At 55.6% G+C, this 17,353-nt stretch overlaps 1 protein-coding gene across 2 annotated transcripts; it reads left to right on the top strand.

The window, feature by feature from the left end:
- The first annotated feature begins 1,835 nt into the window (after window positions 1-1,835).
- On the top strand, window positions 1,836-16,388 carry Mag (myelin associated glycoprotein). Of its 2 annotated transcripts, XM_069999053.1 has the most exons (12): window positions 1,836-1,882; window positions 3,989-4,047; window positions 4,818-4,890; window positions 5,169-5,537; window positions 6,955-7,251; window positions 8,293-8,550; window positions 11,160-11,420; window positions 12,943-13,230; window positions 14,149-14,245; window positions 14,664-14,763; window positions 14,968-15,010; window positions 15,873-16,388. In XM_069999053.1, exons 3-11 carry the CDS (start codon window positions 4,845-4,847, stop codon window positions 14,998-15,000), a joined length of 1,749 nt encoding a protein of 582 aa, XP_069855154.1. In that variant the 5' UTR covers window positions 1,836-1,882; window positions 3,989-4,047; window positions 4,818-4,844; the 3' UTR covers window positions 15,001-15,010; window positions 15,873-16,388. The 2 variants fall into 2 exon arrangements, with proteins under 2 accessions (XP_069855154.1, XP_069855153.1); XM_069999052.1 differs by lacking the exon at window positions 14,968-15,010.
- Window positions 16,389-17,353: the final 965 nt, after the last annotated feature.

Below are 17,353 nucleotides of genomic sequence, written 5' to 3' on the forward strand. Positions count from 1 at the left end.
CCCAGGCACCAGGTCTCACTCTTCTCTGGGATCCGTGGGGCTGTGGAAGCCCCGCCCCTCCTTCAATGGGCCATTGTGCCCCGATGGGAGGCACGGGCAGAGGCTGACCTCATGAGGCCGGGTGGGGGTGGGGCGGGACCCTGTGCCTTCTGAGTCCTGCAAGGCACGCTGGGACCAGGGATTTCCCCATTCTCCCGGGGGACTGAGGACCCTCCCTCCCTCCTTCCCTCCTCCCTCTCCCTCCCTCCTCCACTGGCCACTACTCTAGCCTCACTTGGGGGGGGGGGACAGCCAGGCTGTTTCTCCACCACCTTCCGCACCCCCCCCCCGTCCCCCCCATCCACCCACCTGCCCAGGACAGGAGATGAAGTAGTGGCTGAACCTCTGGGGTACCCACAAAACCACAACAAGAAAAGAAAAGCACAGCACGCAGGGCAGGGCTGCAGCTAGGGAGATGGCACCAAAGCCTAAGAGATGGAGAAGTCTGGGATGGGGCCTGCTTTCCAGGAAAGAGGAGCCCAGGGACGTTTGAAAAACCCATCCAGGGCCCTACCTCACAAGCAGGACTGATCAGAAGGAGGCGGGCAAAGCCAAGCCCGGGCCTTTGGGGGTAGGAGTGGGCATTGTATTCTCAGAAGAGGCATTGGGTACTGAAGGTCATTCTGGATGCAAGAAAAATATGAGGAGCTGGGGGCCAGTGGCTCATGCTTGTCATCCTAGCTACGTGGGAAGCTGAGATCTGAGGATCGCTGTTCAAAGCCAGCCTGGTCAGCCAAGTCTGTGAGACTCATCTCCAATAAACTACTCAGAAAAAGCTGGAAGTGGGCTGGGAAGGTGGCTCAGTGGTAGAGTGCTTGCCTTGCATGCCTGAAGCCCTGGGTTCAATTCCTCAGCATCACATAAGCAGAAAAAGCTGGAAGTGGCGCTGTGGCTCAAGTGGTAGAGCACTAGCCTGGAGCTGAAGGGCTGAGGGACAGCGCCCAGGCCCAGAGTTCAGGCCCCACGACTGGACCCCCCCTCAAAAAAAAAAGAAAAAAGAAAAAAGAAAAAGAAAAAGCTGGAAGTGGTGCTGTGGCTCAAGTGGTAGAGTGCTAGCCTTGAGTAAAAGAAGCTCAGGGACAGCACTAGGCCCTGAGTTCAAGCCCTAGGACTGGCAACTAAATAAATAAATGGGCAAGTGACTGGAAACATGGCAGGGTAACACTGTGTGTGTGTGGGGGGAGGGGTGTGGCGTGCGGGGGGGAGACTTGTCTCGTCTCCCTGTGGACCCCCGCCTCTGCTGGCCTCAGGAATACAACCAATATCACCACCAGACCTTTAAAAGACAATGGTTTGAGCCGGGCATTGGTGGTCATACCTGTCATCCTAGTTACACGAGGCTAAGATCTGGAGGATCATAGTTCAAAGCCAGCCTGGAAAGTCTGAGATTCGTATCTCCAATGAGTCACCAAAAAAGATGGAAATGGAGCTGTGGCTCAAGTGGTAGAGCCTCAGCCTTGGGCAACAACAACAAGAAGCTCAGGGCCAGTGCCCAGGCCCTGAGTTCAAGCCCCAGGACTGGCACAAAAACAAAACAATGGTTTGTGCCTTCAATTTGGGACTGACAGATTAACCTTCCTGTCCCCCCTGGCCCCTGCATGAGGGTGGAGGACGGAGGGGTGCAGTAGCGCCCTGTCCCCGCAGGAAGGACCCAGCGGAGCCCGGGCGTCAGGCTGCTCAGGCTGACAAGGGCTCTTTGTGCCCATCCCAGAGCAGGGAGGAGCTGGGCCCTGGAGGCAGGCGGCCCCTGGCACCCCAGGGCAGGGAGGGGCTGGCAAGTGGGGGGCCAGGGGCCACTGTGAGCCTGGCTAGCAGAGCAGAAGGTCAGAAGCCACCGCACCCAGTAAGTACTGCAGCAAGGTAGTGGGGGACCGGGGTGCAGGGCAGACCTGAGGCCCCAGGGGGGCTGAAAGGATGACTTTGTGGGAGCCCAGGTACCCTGAGCCCTGGTGAGAAGATGCTAGAGGGCTCTTGGGGACAGCCCTGGGGCTCTGGGAAGGGATCACAGGAAGAGGGGTTCTGGACAACAGTTCCCTGGGGCTCCCAAGTTTGGGGTACGTGATGTGGCAGTGGTCTGGGCTGGGGCAAGGAAAGGAAGGGGTGTGAGACACCTGTATGTTGTCATGTAGGAGGTGGTTGAGGGCGCTGGGCTGTGAATGAGAATGTTCAAGAACTGAGTGCACAGCAGGTGTGTGTGTGTGTGTGTGTGTGTGTGTGTGTGTGCACAAACATCTGTGCATCCAGATACATAGCTCCTCTTTTTCCTCCTCTTCTCCTTCTCCTTCCTCCTTCCACTTCTCCTCCTCCTCCTCTTCTCCTTCTCCTCCTCTTCCTCCTCTTCCTTCCTCTTCCTCTTTCTTTTCCACTGCTCCTTTTTTCTTCTTCTGCTAGTCCTAGGGCTTGAACTCAGGACCTGGATGCTGTCCCTGAGCTTTTTTATTTTCTATTTTTGCTCAAGGCTAGCACTCTACCATTTGAGCCACAGCTCCACTTCCATTTTTGTGCTTTTGATCGTTTTTGTGGTGCTTTCCTGCCCCAGGCTGGCTTTGAATCATGATCTTCCAGATCTCAGCCTCCTGAGTGGCTGGGGTGACAGGGGTGAGCCACTCGTGCTTGGTGGGTTTTCTCATCATCTTTGTAGATGCGTTTTTAACCACGGGCCCCTCCTTCAGAAGTGGAGTAAGGACAAGCTTGCTACCTGGACTTACACTTGAGCACTGGGCTTTTTTGGGGAGACCACAAATCAGTCACAGCTAGTATTGTTTGGGTCCCTACCCCACTACTAATTTTCATCCCCTATGGAGAATACAAGTTCCACATGCTCATTGAATGTGTGGCCAGTCCTTATCTAAGTATCTGCTTATCACTGGGGCCGGGGCTGTGGTTGCTGTTAGACGTGTGTGTTTGTGTGTGTGTGTGTGTGTGTGTGTGTGTTTGAGAGAGAGAGCAGGGCACACAGGACCGTGTGTGTACCCTGCAGGGCCACTCCATGCATGCCCAAGAAAAGGCAGGACTGCCAGGTGTTGGTGGCTCACACCTGTCATCCTAGCTACTCAGGAAGCTGAGATCTGGAGGCTCACAGTTCATTCTCCAGTGAACCACAAAAAAAACCCCCTGAAGTGGAGCTATGGCTCAAGTAGTAGAGTGCTAGCCTTGAGTCAAAAGAAAAAGCTCAGGAACAGCACCCAAGTCGGGAGTTCAAATACGCTGGCACCTTCTTGATCACACATGGGGCAGAGAGTGTCCTGTCTGTCCACGTCCAGCCTTGGCATGTGTCTGAGCATGCGTCTGTGTCTGTGGGAAGTGGGTGGCCTGGGCCGGGCTAAGTGGCCACTTGGAAATCCTGGTGTTAGACCCAAGCAACCCACAGAGCATCGGTGGCAATGGGGGGGGGCTCACCCCTCTGGACCTTCGTGGCCCTACTCTGAGCCTCCTCAAAAATGCCCCACCCCTCACTGTCAACCCTGGGGGTCCCCCAGTACCCCCAAGGGAACAGAACAGGCCTCTTTTTGTGCTGGGCTCCCAGCTCTGGGGAGGGTGGGGCCGCAGGGGCCGGGCCCGCAGGGTGGCAGAGGGCGGCAGGAATTCACACGGCATGTGGAGAATGCTGATGCTGTGAAACCCTGTCATTGATGGGGTCCCTGCTTTGCCACCCCCAGGTCCTCAGGGGTGACACAACTGCTCCTTCGCCCCATTCACCACTGCTCCTGGCCCCCCTCCACCCCAGCCCACGGCTGCCATTCCCCCGATCTCTTTCCCCACGGCTCTCCCACGTGTCATCCATCCAGTCTGGAAAGGAGAGGGTGGTGGCTTCTGTTATCTCCTGGCTGGAGGGGGTGGGGGAGCTTCCTGGGGAGCTTACAGGGCCAGAGTACGTGATAAAAGAGGGGGCAGCAAGTGCTCAGCCTCTCACCCCCCAACCCTGGCACTTTCTAAACTCTTACTCCAGGTGAACTGACTGGCACCTTCTGGAGATCAGGATATAATTGTCAACTCAGGGAGAACGAGGTAAGGGGCCAGGGTACTACCATCCCCCCTCCCTTTCCTTGGCTTTCCTCACTTCTTACTTTCCTGCCACTAGCCCAGATCCCGCTTGCTCTTGATCTATCCAGGGGCACAATAGCATTCAATATTATATTCTACATGTCATGACCACACAGAGACAGGACAGTGGGTGGCTGAGACTAAAGGCTGGCCACACACTGCTGGTGGCTCACACCGGGTTTCTTAGAATGCTGAGATCTAGAGGATGACGGGTTAAAGCCAGCCTGGGCAGGAAAGGCAGTGAGACTTATCTCCAATGAACCACCAGAAAACCGCAAGTGGAGCAATGGCTCAAGTGGAAGAGTGCTAGCTAGCCTTAGGGACAGTACCCAGGCCCTGAATTCAAGCCTCATGACCAACTAAAAACAGAAAAAGAAGTTAGTGAGATACCCTCACCCCATCTAAACCAACAAGCTGAGTGTGGTGATCATATCCTTAATCACAGCTATGCAGGAGGCTTAGGAGAGTTGCATTGGTAGGCAGCCAGGATAAAGAAGGCCAGGAATCCTCCTGAAAAAATAGATGAAAGCAGATAGAATGGGGGCGTGGTGTAAGTGGTAGATGCCTGCCCAGCAAACACAGAGCCCTGAGTTCAAATCCTAATACTGAAAAAAAAACTCAAACCAAAAAGTATATACACGAGAGTAGCAGCTACTTCTGTGCATCTTGGGGCCTTCAGAAGCTTCATTTGTCACTTTCCCTGGCTTACTCATGAATCCCTCTTTTTCCCCCAGCTCCGGCTTACTGGCTTGCTATCCAAAATGATATTCCTCACAACACTACCTTTATTTTGGATTATGATTTCAGGTAACAACCCCCCCCGCCCCCAAAACTGGGGGTATATGGGGCTGCTGGCGTCCTAATTATATTATTATTATGGTCCTAAGAGCCCCTAGGCCATTGATTGGCAGGTGATGGGAGTTGGAGGTTGGTCATTGGGTACGGGAGCTGTCACTCAGCCTGTGCGCCTCTGCCCCGTCCTCAGCCCCATGGCCATTGATTGGCAGGTGATGGGAGCTGGAGGTTGGTCATTCATTGGGTAGGAGAGCTGTCATTCAGCCCGTGCGCCTCTGCCCCGCCCACAGCCTCCCGGGGCGGCCACTGGAGCGCGTGGATGCCCGCGTCCATCTCGGCCTTCGAGGGCACCTGTGTCTCCATCCCCTGTCGCTTCGACTTCCCGGATGAGCTGCGGCCGGCGGTGGTGCACGGGGTCTGGTACTTCAACAGCCCCTACCCCAAGAACTACCCCCCGGTGGTCTTCAAGTCCCGCACGCAAGTGGTCCACGAGAGCTTCCAGGGGCGCAGCCGCCTGCTGGGGGACCTGGGCCTGCGGAACTGCACCCTGCTGCTCAGCACCCTCAGCCCGGAGCTGGGGGGCAAGTACTATTTCCGAGGAGACCTGGGGGGCTACAACCAGTACACATTCTCGGAGCACAGCGTCCTGGACATCATCAGTGAGTCCCCGGGGCTGGGTGGGGTAAGGGGGCTCCCCCCGCCCGCCTGGCACCTCTGGAAATTAAGGCTGGAGATCCACCACTTAAGCCTCGGGCTGGCTTCGAACCGTGATCCTTAGATCTCAGCCTCCTGAGTAGCTAGGATGACAGGCGCCAGTTATCAGTGTCTGGTGAAACGTTTGCTTTTATTCTGGGAGCACACGGAGAGGGGGTGACTCAAGGCAGTAGGCCATGATTAGGGGGCGGCTGGGTGTCTCTGCTTTTGCTGGGTGACCTTAAGCAAGTTAATTGTCTTCCCTGGGCCTGGCTTTCCTTTGGTGTAAAGTGGAGATGAGAACACTTGTAGCTACTCAGGATGGGTTTGGAGGCTAAAGGTTGGAAACAAGCTCAAGTCATAAAGTCCTAAAGCCTCTTATCTCCACTTAACCAGCACAAAGCTGGACTGGAGGTGTGGCTCAGGTGGTAGAGTGTCAGCTATGAACAAGAGTGTGAAGCCCTGTAATGGCACACACACACACACACACACACACACACAAGAACAGAGTGTACAGCTTTGTGAGTGAATGGTTGTCAGGGCTGCTGCCTGCGCCTGGCACTGGGCGCCCAGCTCTAGCTTGCAGGCTGCAGGTCACTGCACCTGGCTGTTCAGAATTTTCCACAGGAACAAGATTGTCTACTATTGGCTGCTACTTAATATATAAATATATATACACATGGTCAGGAAGGTGGCTCAGTGGTAGATGCTTGCCTTGCATGGATGAGGCCCTGGGTTCGATTCCTCAGCACCACATAGGTAGAAAAAGCCAGAAGTGGTGCTGTGGCTCAAGTGGTAGAGTGCTAGCCTTGCTAGCCTTGAGCTGAAGAGGGACAGTGCCTAGGCCCATGACTGACAAAAGAAAATAAGAGAAAGAAAAAAAAGAAAACAAGGGCTGGAAAGGTGGCTTAATGGTACAGTGCTTGCCTTGCATGCCTGAAGCCCTGGGTTCAATTCCTCAGCACCACATAAGCAGAAAAAGCCAGAAGTTGTCTTGTGGCTCAAGTGGTAGAGCGCTAGCCTTAAACTGAAGAGCTGAGGGACAGCGCCCAGGCCCAGAGTTCAGGCCCACAACCGACCTATATATATGTGTGTGTATATATGTGTGTGTGTGTATACATATACACACACAAATATGTACATATACATGCATGTATATACACATAGGTGTACATGCGCATGCGTGTATGTGTGTGTGTATACTCCTGGGCTGGGCTGTAGCTCAGTGGTCGAGCGTTTGCCTAGCGTGTGCTAGGGTTCCATCCCCCACACTGCCTCAAGTTCACTCTCAGGAAACAAGGTGCCAGGATCATGGTGGTCCAGGGAGGCGTGGCCCCTAATACAGTACCTCCTCCTCACCTTCTCTTTCTTCTCCCCACGCAGACACCCCCAATATCGTGGTGCCCCCCGAGGTGGTGGCCGGCAAGGAGGTGGAGGTCAGCTGCATGGTGCCGGATAACTGTCCGGAGCTGCGTCCGGAGCTGAGCTGGCTGGGCCACGTGGGGCTGGGGGAGCCCACCGTGCTGGGCCGGCTGCGTGAGGACGAGGGTACCTGGGTGCAGGTGTCGCTGCTGCACTTCGTGCCCACCAGGGAGGCCAACGGGCACCGGCTGGGCTGCCAGGCTGCCTTCCCCAACACCACCCTGCAGTTCGAGGGCTACGCCAGCCTGGACGTCAAATGTGAGCCTGGGGGCGGGCCGGGGGCGGGGCCAGGCCGGGGATAGGTGGAGGTGTGGGCAGGGTGAGAGTGGGCGTGGTCAGCACGGAGTGGGTGGGGCCTCTGCAAGGCTGGGCCAGGTCAGGGAGGAGCTAAGTGTGGACAGAGGCGGGGCTAGATGAGGGCATGGCGGGCCAAGCCGGGGACTTCGCGTGGGGCCTGGATGTGGCCCTGGCTAAGTACGCGCCAAGGCATGGGGCTAGGGCAGGACTGGGTGTGGGCGTGGCGTGGTGTGGGTGGGGCCTCTGCGAGGCTGGGCCCGGTCAGGGAGGGGCTAAGGATGGGCGCATGGTGGCCCAAGCCGGGACTAAAGAGTGGGACCTGGGGCTGGGAAAGGTGGCTCAGTGGTAGAGTGCTTGCCTTGCATGCAGGAAGGCTGGGTTCCATTCCTCAGCACCACATACACAGAAAAAGCCAGAAGTGGTGCTGTGGCTCAAGTGGTAGAGTGCTAGCCTTGAGCAAAAGCAGCTCAGGGACAGCGCCCAGGCCCTGAGTGCCAGCCCCAGGACTGGCAAAAAAGAAAAAGAGGGGGGCTACGTACACGAGGGGGTGAGGGTAAGATGGGAAGGAGGGGGGATAGACTTGTGATAGATGGGCGGGGTATGAACGGGAGGGGTGTGGGCGGGGTTAAGCAGGAGTGGGCGAGGCCTCTGAGAGGCGGGGCCTCCTCTGGGAGGAGCTAATTGTGGGCGGGGCCTGGGCGGGGCTAGAGGAAGAGCCACGAGGGGGGGGCTGGGCGGGGCTTCAGGCCCAGACCTAGATGAACGGAGCCGAGTCTTGGAGCGGGACCAAGGACTTGGGTGTGGCTAGACTGATAGGGCGGGGCTATAACGGGAAGGGGCGGGGCTTGCTCTAGGCTCCGGCCGGCCAGGATGGGACCAGGTAAGGACGGGGTGTGGCTGTGGCGGGGGAGGGCGGAGTCTGTGCTGGGGGCGGTGGGTGGGGCCGGCCGCTGCCCCCCCGGGGGATGACCCGTTCCCCCGAACCCCCGTCCCCGGCCTCAGACCCGCCCGTGATCGTGGAGATGAACACCTCGGTGGAGGCCATCGAGGGCTCCCAGGTCAGCTTGCTGTGCGGCGCTGACAGCAACCCGCCGCCGCTGCTCACCTGGATGCGCGACGGCACGGTGCTCCGGGAGGCGGTGGCCGAGAGCCTGTACCTGGAGCTGGACGAGGTGACCCCCGGGGAGGATGGCGTCTACGCCTGCCTGGCCGAGAACGCCTACGGCCAGGACAATCGCACCGTGGAGCTCAGCGTCATGTGTGAGTCCGCGCTGCGCGCAGGGGGCTCAGGGACCCCCGGAGCAGCCAGGCCTAGGTGGGGGGACCAACTCAGGGACCCCTGGACCAGCCACAGAGGCCAAGATGGAGAGGAGGGTGCAGGCCCAGGGCTTCCTCCCTCCCTCCCTTTGTACTGGTGCATGCCCGCCAGTGAGAAGACAATTCCTCTTCTGGGCCTGAGCTACTTCACCCAGCCTGAGGTCACAGCCCAGGCGATCTGTGCTTTAAAATAAATGCAAGATGGCTCTTAAACACCAGACATCCTCATCCTAGCTACTCAGGAAGCCGAGATCAGAGGATCAAGGTTCAAAGCCAGCCCTGGCAGGAAAGTCGGCCAGATTCTTATCTCCAACAAGCCAGCAAAAAGCCAGAGGTGGAAGTGTGGTTCAAGTGGCAGGACACAAGCCTTAAGCAGAAAAAGAACACCTAAGTAACAGCACTCAGACTGTGTATTCAAGACCCAGTACCAGCAGAAGAAGGGGGATAGGAGTGAATGACACTGAGGATTGAACTCAGGGCACCATGCTTGCTAGGCAGGTGCTCTACTACTTGAGTCATATCTTCAGCTCCTTTTTTTGCTTTATTTTTCAGAGAGGGTCTTATCCTGGTGCCAGCCTTCCTACCTTTGCCTCTTGAGTAGGGGGATTTCAGAATTCTGCCACTATGCTAGGCTTCTTTTCTTTTTCTTTTTGTTGGTCGTGGGGCCTGAACTCTGGGCCTGGGCGCTCTCCTTCAGCTCTTCAGCCAAGGCTAGTGCTCTACCACTTGAGCCACAGCACCACTTCCGGTTTTCTGATGGTTTATTGGAGATAAGAGTCTCACAGACTTTCCTACCTGGGCTGGCTTTGAACTGTGATCCTCAGATCTCAGCCTCCTGAGTAGCTAGGATTACAGGCATGAGCCACTGGTGCCTGGCTTGGTTGTAGTTCTGTTTTTTTTTTGTTGTTGTTGTTGGTTGTGGGGCTTGAACTCTGGGCCTGGGCGCTGTCCCTCAGCTCTTCAGCTCAAGGCAAGCGCTCTACTACTTGAGCTACAGCGCCACTTCTGGTTTTCTGGTTGTTTATTGGAGATAGGAGTCTCACGGTCTCTTCTGCCCGGGCTGGCTTTGAACCGCGATCCTCAGATCTCAGCCTCCTGAATAGCTAGGATTACAGGCGTGAGCCACCAGCGCCCGGCAGTTGTAGTTCTAGTAAGATTGAGGGCCTTATCAAGTCTCATCTAGCTTCATCAGGTATGTATGGATATTGGACAGGGGCACTGTCGGCACCTGGAAGAAGGTGTTCATTAATTCTTCATTCATACACTCATTCATAAATAGCTATTGAAGCAAAGTGCCCAGGAACTGGGGCTCATCATAATAGCACAGTCCACATATATGCAGCACTTCTGGAATGCTTTCGGTACATGCGCTTCTCAGGGTCCCCTTGCTCACCCCTCTGCACCCCAAGCCTTCCTTCATTCTCATTCTCATATTTCCAACCATGGAGGTCCTGACTCCCCTCCCTGACTTTTGGTTTTCATAGTCCTGAGTTGGAAATGCATTTTTTTTTATTCTACGGCATCCCACATAGACCTTATTTAAGCTAAAAATGTATCTGTTACTAGGCAGGTTCTCATCAAGTGAGGGATAATAGCTTGAGGTTGGATTTATGCAGGCGTGTGTGTGTGTGTGTGTGTGTGTGTGTGTGTGTGTGTGTGTGTGTGTGTGTGTGTGCACGTGCACGCGCGTGTTTCTGCCAGTACTAGGTCTTAAACTCAGGGCCTGGGCGCTGTGCCTTAGCTTTTTCAATCAAGGCCTGTACTCTACTATTTGAACCACAGCTCCAGTTTCTGACTTTTTTTGGACTCTTCAATTAATCACAGAACAAGCAGAAAGTGGTGCTGTGGCGCATATGGTAGAGTGCTAGCCTTGAACAAAAGGAGTTTAGGGACAACGCCCAGGCCCAGGGTTCAAGGCCTAGGATCAGAAAAAAAAAAAAAAAAAGTCTTACATACTTTCTTGCCCGAGCTGGCTTTGAACCATGACCCTCAGATCTCAGCCTCCTGAGTAGCTAAAGATTACAGGCGTGAGGGGCTGGGAAGATGGCTCAGTGGTAGAGCACTTGCCTTGCATGCCTGAGGCCCTGGATTCAATTCCTCAGCACCACATAAGCAAAAAGAAAAAAGCCGGAAGTGGCACTTTGGCTCAAGTGGTAGAGCGCTAGCCTTGAGCTGAAGAGCTGAGGGACAGCGCCCAGGCCCAGAGTTCAGGCCCCACAACTGGACCAAAAAAAAAAAAAAAAAAAGATTACAGGCGTAAGCCACCAGGGGCCTTGTTTGTGCGATGGAAATTGAAGAAGGCCATTTTCCAGATGGGAAAAGTGAGACCCGGGGATCCATAGGGCCCTGCACACAGGTAGGAAGGGGTGAATAGTTCCAGTATCCAAAAAAGACAAGCTGCCGGGCACAGCATGGCCATTTGTGTAAATAAAACTCACCAGGCCTGGGGTTCTCTTGGGGCCCCCCTGAAGAGGTGGACTAGGTTTAGGATGTCAAGGGTCACATGTGAAGGTGGGACTTGGCGGCCTGACCACCTCCCCCGCTCCCCCCAGATGCCCCTTGGAAGCCAACGGTGAACGGGACCTGGGTGGCCGTGGAGGGGGAGACGGCGACCATCATCTGCTCTACCCAGAGCAACCCCGACCCCATCCTCACCATCTTCAAGGAGAAGCAGATCCTGGCCACAGTGATCTACGAGAGCCAGCTGCAGCTGGAGCTGCCCGCCGTCAGCCCCGAGGATGACGGGGAGTACTGGTGTGTGGCTGAGAACCAGTATGGTCAGCGGGCCACTGCCTTCAACCTGTCCGTGGAGTGTGCGTACCGTCCTTTTCCTTCCCCCTGCCTCCCCAGGCTGCTGACCCGTGGTTCCGGGGTAGGGGAGATCTAGGGGTGCCACGGGGTTCCTGGCATCCCAGCCTGAAGCCTGTGCTGGTGCTGACTCTACTCATCAGAAGATGGCAGGGAGGGGGTGGGGAGGGGTTTTCAGGGAAGCAGAGTCCACAGCAACAGAATCAAAATCCAGCCAGGTACCGGTGGCTCACACCTGGCAGCTCAGCTACTCAGGAGGCTGAGATCTGGAGAATCACAGTTCGAAGCCAGCCTGGGGCAGGAAAATCCATGAGATTCTTATCTCCAATGAACCAGCCAGAAGTCAGAAGTGGAAATATGACCAAAGTGATTGAGTGCCAGCTGTGAGCGGAAAAAGCTCTAGGACAGCACCCAGGCCCTGAGTTCAAGCTCCATGACCACTACCACCAACAACAATTTAAAATAAAATCTCCCAGACTTGCTTCCCCAGGATGGCTTTAAACTAAGATGATCAGGTCTCGGCTTCCTGAGTAGCTAGGATTACTGGCTGGTTATAGCTTTTAGTTCCTATGCTCCCCTATGGGAGCTGAAAGTCCTTGTATGGATTCAGCGTGTTTCCAACTCACCACCTCTGGAGTCCCATAGTCCTTTGCAAGTTTAGGACCCCCGGCTGCTCTGTCTACATCAGGAGCTTCCATCTTGGAGTCTGTGGAAGCTGAGAGACCTCACCCAGCCACTAGATGGCAGAGCTGGCACTCCCGCCAAGGCAGTGCTGGCCCAATCTCCATTCCTCGGTGTTTATCTAGCATCCTGGAAGGGTGGGTGGATAGGGTGGGAGTGGGAGGATTCATAGCTCTCTGAGTCAGTCTACAAAACTACACACAGCCAGGAGCTTATGATAGCTCACAGCTGTAATCCCAGCTACGCAGGAGGCTGAGATCTGAAAATTGCGGTTCAAAGCCAGCCTAGGCAAGAATGTCCGTGAGACTCTTATAGAAAACCGGAAGTGACACTGAGGCTCAAGTGGTAGAGTGCTGACCTTGAGCTAAAGAGCTGAAGGACAGCACCCAGGCCCAGAGTTTAAGCCCCATGACTGACCGGAGAAAGAAAGAAGGAAGGAAGGAAGGAAGGAAGGAAGGAAGGAAGGAAGGAAGGAAGGAAGGAAGGAAGGAAGGAAAGAAGGAAGAAAAGCTCAGGGACAGCATCCAGGCCCTGAGTTCAAGCCCCAGCATCAGCAGAAAGGAAAAAAAATATACTATTAAAGGTTTCTGTCCAGTGATTCAGGGCTGAGGTGGGTGTTTCTTGCTGTTTTGGGGATAGCAGCCATGACTTGGAGTTCAATCCTGCAAGCTGGTGGTTTGAATGTGTCTGTGGATCATTCAATCAAGGAGTTCCATGGCTTTGGGTCAGATCAGCAGCAGGACTGGGGACTCCCCTGCCTCTGTTCCCCCCAGCGTTGGATCCCTCCAGCCTCAACCCTCCTCCCTGAGGCCTCTAACTCCGCTGCTCTTGTTCTTGGCCTGGCAGTCGCTCCCATGATCCTCCTGGAGTCACACTGCGCGGCGGCGCGGGACACGGTGCAGTGTCTGTGTGTGGTAAAATCCAACCCAGAGCCATCCGTGGCCTTCGAGCTGCCATCCCGCAACGTGACAGTGAACGAGACCGAACGCGAGTTTGTGTACTCAGAGCGCAGCGGCCTCCTGCTCACCAGCATCCTCACCCTGCGTGGCCAGGCGCAGGCCCCGCCCCGCGTCATCTGCACCTCCAGAAACTTCTATGGCACCAAAAGCCTGGAGCTGCCTTTCCAGGGAGCCCGTGAGTGAAGGGCTTTGAGGGTGAAGAGGAGCTCCAGGAAGGAGGGGGTCCTTCTTAAGTCCAGCCCTACCCTACCTCTAAAGCTGGGCCTCTGGTTAAATCGATGAAGATGCTGGGTGCCGGTGCTCACACCTGTCATCGCAGCTGCTCGGGAGGCTGAGATCTGAGGATTGTGGTTCAAAGCCAGCCTGGGCAGGAAAGTCCGAGAGACTCTGATCTCTAGTGTTCCACCAGAAAGCCAGAAGTGGTGGTGTGGATCGAGTGGTAGAGCACTAGTTTTGAGCAAAAGAAGCTTAGGGTCAGCTTGGAGGCCCTGAGTTCAAGTCCTACCACCACCAACAAAACAAAACAAAACAAAAAACTAAAGATGTCCTGGAAGTGGCGCTGTAGCTCAAGTGGTAGAGCGCTCACCTTGAGCTGAAGAGCTGAGGGACAACGCCCAGGCCCAGAGTTCAAGCCCCACGACCGACAAAAAAAAAAAAAAAAAAAACCAAAGATGTCCTTTCTGTGCAATGGGTAGAAACAGCCTTCAGATTGTGTGTGCTCTTCATGGGGGGCCCTGCCCCCAAACCAGCAATGACAGGAACAGCCTAAAGCCTGGAGTCTCCCAGCCAATTAGCCCTGGCCTACTGAGTCAGTATAGATGTATATATATTGTCAGTCGTGGGGCTCAAGGCAAGCGCTCTACCACTTGAGCCACAGCACCACTTCCAGTTTTCTGGTGGTTCATGGGAGATAAGAGTCTCACGGACTTTCCAGCTCCAGTTGGTGTTGAACTGCGATCCTCCAATCTCAGCCTCCCAAGTAGCTGGGATGGCAGGCATCAGCCACCTTCTGGCGGAGCCTGACCAGCCCTCTGGGCCTGGGTCTGTCCCCATCAGCAGACGCGCTGGGAGCCTCTGTCTTCTCTGTCCTCAGATCGGCTGATGTGGGCGAAGATCGGGCCTGTGGGCGCTGTGGTCGCCTTTGCCATCCTGATCGCCATTGTGTGCTACATCACCCAGACCCGCAGGAAGTGAGTGGGGATGAGGGACTGTGAGAGGCCTGGGCGGCAAGCGAGGCCAGGCACCCCGTCTGTGGAGAGAGGGTTTGGGGGACAAGGACTCCTGCCACTGGTGGTTCGGGACCTGCCAAAGCCCGGCTGAGCATTTGCCATAGACCCTCTTTGTCTTCCTAGCTTGCCCAAACAAACAAAAACCAACCCCAGAAATGTTTCCTGCTCACCCCCGGCCAGAGGCTCAGGGCAGGTGGGCAGGGACAGAAGCAGGGAGCCACAAGGCTCGTCATTCCAAACCAGCCACTCTGAAGAGGGTCTCTTGGAGAACTGGAGTGGGGGTGGGGGTGGGCAAAGTCTTAAGAGAGAGCGGGGGGGGGTGCAGAAAGGGTGAGGAGAAGACCACTCGGGAGTCACCGGGGGCTGCTGTGCCCTGCAGAAAGAACGTGACAGAGAGTTCCAGCTTTTCCGCAGGGGACAACCCCCACGTCCTGTACAGCACTGACTTCCGCATCTCTGGGGCACCCGACAAATACGAGGTGAGGGCCGGGGTCATGTGACCATGCCTTCCCAGAGGAGCTGGGTGGAGGTGGGGAGGGGGGGGGGCATTGTGGAGGGCTGGGTCAGCCCCACTTTTCCTGGAGCCCCTGGCTCAGGCTGCTGTGGCAGGGATTACAGAGGGTGGTACCGAGGGTGGCCTTAACTCTCGCTGCTGTCTGTCATTGACTTTCCTTCTCCAATAGTCCAAAGAGGTCTCTCCCTTGGAAAGTCACTGAGAGCCCCGAGGTAGGTCCGGGCCTCAGTGTGCCGACCCCCGGGGACCTGGCTGGGCCCTGGGGCAGGTGTGCATGTGCGTGTGTGTCCTTGTCAGCTCAGACAGCATCTGATCCCGGGCAGCCCTGCCCCGCAGACCCAGCCTCTGTCCGCTCTGTGCACTCTGTCCACTTTGCCTTCTGTCTGTGGCCACTGTCCTGTGTGTCCGACGCAGGTGGGTGGGGGTGGAGAGCTTGGAGAGCGGGCGGCAGAGGCCATCTGGACAAGAGCTCCCAGGGACAAAGAATCGAACCCAGGACCTGCAAGCTGAGACCTGACCACAGAGACCCATCAAGAAGGGCGTTCGGGGTTACAGTGATCTCCACCAAGAGCGAGCCTCTCTTGAGGAGGCTTCTGAAACACGTAGCAAATTTTCAAGGGCAGGACCCAGCCTAGCAGCACCTGCCTGTAATCCCAGCTACCCCAGGGAAGCAGAGGTTAAGAAGATGACTTTTGTCCTGGGGACAAAAGTGAAAGACCTGGCCTGAAAAACAGTATAGATAGGAGAGAGAGAGAGAGAGAGAGAGAGAGAGAGAGAGAGAGAGAGAGAGAGAGAGAGAGAGAGAGAGAGAGAGAGAGAGAGAGAGAGAGAGAACAGACAGACAGACAGACAGACAGAGAGATGGAAGTGTGGCTTAAGCCATAGAACAGGTGTCTAGCAAGCTCGAGCCCTAAGTTCAAATCCCAGCACTACGGAAACAGCAAACACATTCCACCTCCCCCCACAAGCCTTTCAAGTGAGCTGTAGCAAAGATCCCAGAGTGGGGTGCTCACGCAGGACGAAAGATGGGGAGAGGCTCTGCTCATGGGCCCCCCCCCACCTCTACCTGCACAGAGCGAGAGGCGCCCGGGCTCAGAGAGGAGACTTCTAGGCCTTCGAGGGGAACTCCCAGAGCTGGACCTAAGCTACTCCCACTCGGAGCTGGGAAAACGACCCACGAAAGACAGCTACACCCTGACAGAGGAGCTGGCTGAGTACGCCGAGATCCGCGTCAAGTGACGAGGCCAGAGGCCGCCCTTGGCCTCCCTCACCGGCCTCCTTTGCTCCTGAGTGTGAGTGAGTGTGTGTGTGTGCGTGCGCATGCGTGCTTGCGTGGGGGAGAGATGGGGCAGGAAGGGCCTGAGGCAGGGGACAGCAAAGTCCTGGGGGCCCAGCCCCCCCCTGCTCCTTCCCTGCCGCCCCCCCCCAGCACCCCTACCCCCACCACAGCACCCCTCAATCCTCCTCTAACCTTGTCTGTCTGAGGGGAGCTCTGTCCATCTGTGTTATTTATTGCTACCCCTGCCTGGTTTTCTGCCCCTCCCCCCCTCCGCCCGGCCCCAGGACCTCTATACAAAGGACATGAAATAAACAAATGGCCTCCCTGCCTGTCTAGATGTTGGTGGTATGTGTGTGTGTGTATGTGTACACACGTGCACAAGTGCGCATGTGTGCATGTCAATACTGGGGCTTGAACTCATCGCCGCAGCCTCTTGCTCGGCTTTTTCTGCTTCAAGGTTGGTGCTCTACCACTTGAACCATGCCTCCACTTCTGACTTTTGGCTGACTTATAGGAGAAATGAAATCTCACAAGCTTTGCTGCCTGCACTGGCTTTGAACCAAGATCTTCAGATCTCAGCCTCCTGAGTAGCTAGGATGATGTGTGAGCCACAGACGCCCAGCAACTCTATATATACATAGCTATATGTATATATATATATATTTTTTTCTTTTTCAACTTGCTATTTTGAAATAATTATGCACACAGGAAGTCCCAAAGATAGAACAGAGCTCATGTGCTTGGCACTTGACACAGTTGTTTTACATAATTATAGCACAGAATCAAACCCAGGAACCTGACGCTGGCGTGGGTGCAGGGCTGTGCTATTTTATCACGAGTCCGTATATACAGCAGCAAACCACATAAAGCATCGGGTAATCCTGTGAACCGGACATCCGGGTCATGCCCCTGTCCCACCCCTACTCCGGCCATTATCCCCCCTCCACCTGCCCCTGCGACCTCCCGTCGCAAACATTCACTCTGCCTGGGACCCTTTAACATCGGCTTTTGTGTAGATGTGCCAGGTACTGGAGTTCACACCTGTCATCCCAGCTACTCAAGAGGCTGAGATCTGAGGATCAAGGTTCAAAGCCAGGCCGGGCAGGGAAATCTCCAATGAACCAGCAAAAAGCCAGAAGTGGATGAGCTGTGGCTTAAATGGTAGAGCACCAGCCTTGAGTAAAGAAGCTCAGGGACAGCACCTGAACTCTAGTTTAAGTCCCAGTACTGGCACCCCCCCCCAAAAAAAATGTGCAGAGATCATGACAGGTGCGTA

This window comes from Dipodomys merriami, unplaced genomic scaffold, assembly GCF_024711535.1.
Source record: "Dipodomys merriami isolate MVZ:Mamm:240054 unplaced genomic scaffold, mDipMer1.0.p SCAF_52, whole genome shotgun sequence".
In the NCBI taxonomy this organism is placed as follows: Eukaryota; Metazoa; Chordata; class Mammalia; order Rodentia; family Heteromyidae; genus Dipodomys; species Dipodomys merriami.

Bases quoted from the DNA above. Each gene is read 5' to 3' on its own strand.
- Mag (XM_069999052.1), top strand. From the start codon at position 4,845: ATGATATTCCTCACAACACTACCTTTATTTTGGATTATGATTTCAG. The intron at 8,551-11,159 runs GTGAGTCCGCGC...CGCTCCCCCCAG, and splicing joins CGTGGAGCTCAGCGTCATGT to ATGCCCCTTGGAAGCCAACG. The intron at 13,231-14,148 runs GTGAGTGAAGGG...CTCTGTCCTCAG, and splicing joins GCTGCCTTTCCAGGGAGCCC to ATCGGCTGATGTGGGCGAAG.